Source organism: Epinephelus moara, chromosome 18 (assembly GCF_006386435.1).
Source record: "Epinephelus moara isolate mb chromosome 18, YSFRI_EMoa_1.0, whole genome shotgun sequence".
Taxonomy (NCBI): Eukaryota; Metazoa; Chordata; class Actinopteri; order Perciformes; family Serranidae; genus Epinephelus; species Epinephelus moara.
Genome location: NC_065523.1, coordinates 15,660,994 through 15,667,490, shown reverse-complemented (window position 1 = coordinate 15,667,490; position 6,497 = coordinate 15,660,994). Strand labels below are relative to the sequence as shown.

At 38.1% G+C, this 6,497-nt stretch overlaps 1 protein-coding gene across 1 annotated transcript in view; it reads right to left on the bottom strand.

Moving 5' to 3' along the window:
* The window catches only part of LOC126404897 (alpha-2,8-sialyltransferase 8E-like), a 14,699-nt gene extending 10,337 nt beyond the window's left edge, over positions 1-4,362 (bottom strand). The window contains exon 1 of the mRNA XM_050068299.1: positions 4,189-4,362. Coding sequence (XP_049924256.1) covers positions 4,189-4,289 — 101 coding nt within the window. The 5' untranslated portion in view covers positions 4,290-4,362. The remainder of the gene's footprint in view (positions 1-4,188) is intronic.
* Positions 4,363-6,497: the final 2,135 nt, after the last annotated feature.

Here is a 6,497-nt window from a genome sequence, read left to right as displayed (position 1 = left end):
ATGGGGTTGGTTTGGTACTCCTACCCATCAAATTATTCAATGTATTCCAAAGTTTTTTACTATCATTTTTAATCTCATTAATCCTTCCTTCATAATATAATTTCTTCTTCTTTTTATTTAACTTGGTTACAAAATTCCTTAATTTGCAGTATATTTGCCAGTCTGATTTATAGCCAGATCTATTAGCTGTTAATTTTGCTTTTAATTCTCTATCCAACCAAGGTGTACCTACGCTTCTGACAGTAAACTTTTTCATGGTAGCATGTTTGTCAACCAAAGGCATGAAAATATCAGTAAACTTTCTTAGCGCTTCATCTGGATCCAATTCTGACAAAACATTTGACCAACATACTTCTTTCACATCCTCAATAAATTTAACCTGATCAAACATTTTATACAATCTCTTCATTATTACTTTAGGTCCCGGTTTAGGCATTTTAGTTCTTCTCACAATTGCGACTAAATTGTGGTCGCTACAGCCAATTGATATTGATATTGATTTTGAGCACAGCTCAGCTGCATTCGTAAAAATGTGGTCAATGCAGGTGGAAATTTGAGTGCCGTCGCTCTTCATAGATATTCTGGTTGGTTTATCAATTACTTGTGAGAGCGCACATACATCTGCCACATTTTGAAGCCTTTTTCTCATTGGACAACCTAAATCACTCCAATCTATGTTCAGATCTCCCATAAAATAAGTTTCACAATTGAAATCACACACCTGGTCAAACATGTCACATATTTTATCTAAATATACATTATTTGCACTAGGCGGTCTATAACAGCAACCAATCAACATAGGCTTCAAATGTGGAAGATGAACTTGCAACCATAATGCTTCCACCTCCATTGGCATTAAGTCATTTTTAATTTTCATTGGTATATGGTCCTGTATAAAAAATGCGACGCCTCCTCCAAATGCATTTCTATCCCTTCTTACAATGCTATATCCCTGTATAGTTAGTGCTGAATCCTCAAACGTTGTTTCTGTTTTGTTTCTGTTACAGCTAGGATATGTAAATTGTCAGCCAGTAGTACTTCAGAAATTTCAGTTAGTTTATTTCTAATGCTACAGATGTTTATGTGGGCTATCTTCAATCCTTTCCTTGGTAGTTTAGAGTGTTTTAACATTGCATAAAATAATGAGAATTACCATCCAGCCCATTTAATAACCTACCTGCATTGGAGCTTTCACTAAGACAACATTTACCTATACACAAAACCAAAAAACACAGCAATAACAAACACAAAGACAACCACACATACCTTGATAACATAAATATACAAACACTTGTATTGACAGGCAAACGTCCATATCTGCAAGCTTGAGCAAACTGAACTCCACATTTACTATATTATCGTTAAGTTTCTTTTAAATTCGTGGTTTCAGTATCATCCACTACTTCCTAATTAATTTTTTCAGTGATTTATGATGTATCCTAATCAGCCCGGATGAGTAAATGAAAAAGAAAATGTCTCCTTATTCACACAATAATAAAACAAAAATACCAGGTGTTCCTTGGACTAGTTCTAATTAGTCCGAATGAATAAACAAAAAAGAACATTTTTCTTTTATTCACACAGTAAAGCAAAACACAAAATGCCAGACTGGACATTAAGTCCTAATTATTTCAATCCTTTTTTCTCTCATTTTCTAAATCTATAGGCTATAACCCAATATAAAATTATTCATACCATGAAACAAAACATACCAGTCCATACCAGACTGGACCTCCAAATATAATTATTTAAGCTTATTGAAATCAGAATTATCCATAGCATTTTTATTTTTTATTTAATTTTATTTATTTACTTAATCTGTAGGTTACAAAATATTAATTTACTCATACAATGAACCGAAATAAACTTTTTCCAGATAACACAATATTATCTTTTTCCCTTCTTTTCTTCTTTTATCTTCAATCTGTAACACAATATTCACCTACTTATCATGAAACGAAAAACTCCAGACTGGGCATTCAAACACATTATTTCTACTTTTTGTGATCAGGATAGCCCAAAAGAATATTTAGTTCATAATCTAGTTCATAATTCCTTAAAATAATCACTTAACTGTCTCTTGATCCTTTTCTTCATGAGTCTTCTCTTTCGTCTTTGTCTGTGTTCATCTTTTCACCACGTGGACTGTGGACTTGATGTCCATGCTGAGGATGATCAGGGTTTAATCACCGTGTTAAAGTAGATCTCTGCTGCTTTACGGTCCTTGAAGTATTTCTTCTCCTCCTTGAAGGTGATGATGAGCGTGGCTGGATGAATAATCCCATGTCTGATGCCATGTTCGCGCAGTTTGGCTCTGACATCCTGGAACTGGGCTCTTCTTTTGGCCATGTCAGTAGTCAGATCCTGGAAAATCCTCACTTTCATCTCTTGAAAGTTAATCACTCCCTCATCCTTCGCCAGTTTTAGAATAGCTTCTTTGGCCTTGTATCTTTGCATCCTCACAATCATCGCCCTGGCTCCCGACTTCGTAACCGGCCCGACTCTGTGCGCAATTTCCACTTCGGGCTCAGCTGGAAGCTTTTTCCCTTTAAAAACTTCTTTAAAGAAATTTGACATATATGCAGTGGGATTGCCTTTTTCAACATCTCGGTCCAGTCCAAACACTCTCAAATTGAACCTGCGGCTGTGTGCTTCCGACCTTTCAGCCCTCTCTCTCAACTCCGTATTCTCCTTTTGGAGTAATTCATTTGAATTTTCCAGTGAGGTTACACGATCCTCCATACCTGACAGAGACTGCTCAACCTCCGTGAGTTTCTTATTGCAATCTTTCAACTCTGCCTTCATGGACTGCGGTCAAGCCAGCCGTGGTTCGCTTTTGCATGGTCAAATCAGCCGCACGTTTTTTTCTAGTGCGCGAATCTACTAACATTTACGGTACTCGTAATGAAACGGCTCTGAAGAGCTGCTGGTAGTGACTGTGGGTCAGACTGCAGAGGACAAGTTGAAGGATATTTTGGCGAACTTTGACGTAGAATAAAAAACGTATTTTCCATAAGTAGTCCATGATTCATATACCGCTGAACTAAGTACTTCCTAGACTACGTGCATGAATAATATGAAGTATTTTTACTGTGTACTTTTTGAGTAATCCTTTGTCAAAGTCCTTAACAGAGGACAAGATCAAGGATATTTTGCCGAACTTTGACGTAGAATAAAACACTTATTTTCCATAAGTAGTCAAAGATTCATATACCGCTGAACTAAGTACTTCCTAGACTACTTGCATGCATAATATGAAGTATTTTTACTGTGTAGTTTTCGAGTAATCCTTTGTCAAAGTCCTTAACAGATCACAAGATCAAGGATATTTCACCCAACTTTGATGCGGAATAAAAAACGTATTTTCCATAACTAGTCCAAGATTCATATACCGCTGAACTTAGTACTTCCCAGACTACGTGCATGAATAATATGAAGTACTTTTACTTTGTAGTTTTCAAGTAATCCTGTGTCAAAATCCTTAACAGAGGATAAGATTAAGGATATTTCACCCAACTTTGATGCGGAATAAAAAACGTATTTTCCATAAGTAGTCCATGATTCATATACCGCTGAACTTAGTGCTCTCTAGACTACGTGCTTGAATAATATGAAGTACTTTTACTGTGTACTTTTCGAGTAATCCTTTGTCAAAGTCCTTAACAGATCACAAGATCAAGGATATTGATTTTTCTCACAGACACTTCTGAAGGCAATAACTTTTTTATACTATTATAAAACAACTAGCCTGTCAATTATTTTGTATTGAAGAAGTTATGCTTTCCAAAATATTTTTTTAAGTTTCCATGCTAGTATCTTTACTCTTAGATTGCTTGGTATAGTGAGATAACTCATTATATTGACGTACATATTCACATGGTGCCTTATGAGACATATTCACTTACACCTGGGTTAAAAGGGTTAAATCAGCCTCTATTTCTCACACTAACTACACCTTTCACGGCTGTGTGACATGAGTGGAAAAACTGCAAAATGCTTCAATTTTCCCCCAATATCATTAGCTGCTATAACAATATATTCTCCCACTCTAGTCTTGTAGCCTTGTCAAACCCCAGCATGCCTCTTTATCATGCCTCTGTCTATCTTTTTACCCCCATTAACACACCTCCAGCACCAGAAATACAAAAATCTGTTCTAGGTGGTTGGGAAAGGCAGCTTTACACTTACCTGTTGTTGACCATGGACCAGAGGAGAGTGGTCAGCAGGGTCCCCAAACAAATGAAAGTGAACATTAAAGAGAAGTGTGACTTCAAATGCTGTCCCCTCATAACTGTCCCCTCCTGCTAAATGTTAGCCCCTTCACCTTTTGTTCTCACACTCTTTCAATAGTTGGCCTTTCTGCAGTTTCATGCTTCATTTTACCCAACTCCTCCCTTCACCTCCTCTTGCTCCTCCTATCCCTGCCTGTCTGGATTGAATCAGTGGTTGTTTTTACCCCTGGTATTAACATGCATATATTTTCTGGCAAAATGCAAATCACTCTTCTGTTGCAGTACATTTAGCTTACAACCCATGACCACAAGCCTTTGTGGCTAAACCTGAAATCATCAGTATTTTCCAATGCAGAATGGAAATGGAAATGGAAATGCATTATATGCGTAAATAAAGGCATGGCCTTTTAGATAGGATCTTTTTCCTTGGCCCATGAGTATCTCATATTTCTGTTTTTCCAGTTTAGCAGCATGTCCAGAAACAAAACAGCTTATAACACATTGTCTCCTACCTGGCAGCTGAAAGATTTGCATATTTAAAAGGAAGTTTTTCTTGCTTATTTGTTTAGACCTGCAGTGTTGGTTACCTGTGTTGAAATAATGCCAACAGCTAGACAAGTACTCCTTTATGAGCTCAAACCAGTTGTATTTATCAGGGATACCACACTGTCCACCCTCATCATCCATCTATGTCTATGCAACAATGTCTATGTTCATACATGCATTCATGTGTTTGTGCCTTTTGTAAAATGTGCATTTCTTTGAGTGCCATCCTGGTAACCCCTAACAATTTTTTTTGTTTTACATATTCTTTGATGCTCCCTATGGGTTGGGAGTGAGTTGCAGCCCCAAGCAAAGAAGTTCAAGAGTATCAAGGTCTTGTCCACAAGTGAGAGCAAAATGGAACATGAGATTGACAGGACAAAATTCAAAATCAGTTTTTTGACCGTTGGCAAAAACGTTATCTATGAAATTTGATCTGTGGTATTATTAAAAAAAAAGAAGTCTGACATATGTGGTCTTGAAGTGCAAACTGTTGAGCCTGAAAATTATCACTTTGAAATGACATTTAGTGTCTTTATCCCAGACTTTAGAACATTTCACAGCAGACCTCATCTGCCTACTTGTTTCCACTTTCCCTCATCAGCCCTGCAGTACATAATTATTAACTATGTCTACATTCCCTGCCAGATTGTCAGTGTCGCCTCTGTGTCCTGGATCCTGTTGCTTGGAATCCATCCGTGGCTGCCTGTATTATTTTCCCTGTCACAGGTACCTGGAATAACCCTCTGCTCTCAGTCCTCTGCAGGTGTCTCACCAGGTGACTCACTGCTGGATCAGTGTTGTATGATTTCATCAGAATAGGGCAATGAAGCCTTTCTGCGGGCCTCTTCTTCAACCATAGCAAATGAATGAGCTCACAGACACAATAAAAACAGATTTCTTCCTTTTCGTGCTGTTGTTTGATCAGTTTCCTGGAAGTGCTGCACCCAGAGGATAATGTTGACCTCTGGGAGCTCTTTGCAGAGTGGTGCTTTTCAGTCACCTGCTGTCTTTCATTAACTGTAATTAATGCCAGGGAATGATTGTTTTTAGGCCCTTTCAGATGAAGAGGATAATCTTACTATGTAATGACGAAAACTCAGTCTGTGGGTGTGTCTGTCTGTGTCTCTGTTCCACGTTTTTCTCCTCACTGACTTGGTCAATCCATGTGAAATTTGGCACGGTGGTAGAGGGTCATGGGAGGATGCGAGTGAAGCAATATTACATTAATTGGCCAAAGGGGGGCGCTATAGCAACCGATTGAAATTGCAAACTTTGAATGGGCATATCTCATGCCCCGTATGTTGTAGAGACATGAAACTTTGCACAGAGATGCCTCTCCGCATGAGGAACAAACTTGCCCCAAGAACCCATAACTTCCGGTGATAGAGATTTTCCGCCATTTTGAATTTTCTGAAAAACACTTAAAATCGATCTCTTCCTAGGAAGTTTGACCGATCTGCATGAAACTCAGTGAACATAATGTAGGGACCAATATCTAAAGTTCCCTCTTGGCAAAAGTTGGAAAACTTACTTAAACTGAGCTTCTATGAGGCAATAAATATTGCGGAGGGCGTGGCTCATCACATAAAGGTGTATAACATCTCAAGGGTTTCACCGATCACCACACAACTTTGTAGGCATATGACCACACATAATCTGAGGGGACCCCTCCATTATTGACCCGATCAAACAAAATGGGGTGCTAGAGAGCTAATTTTC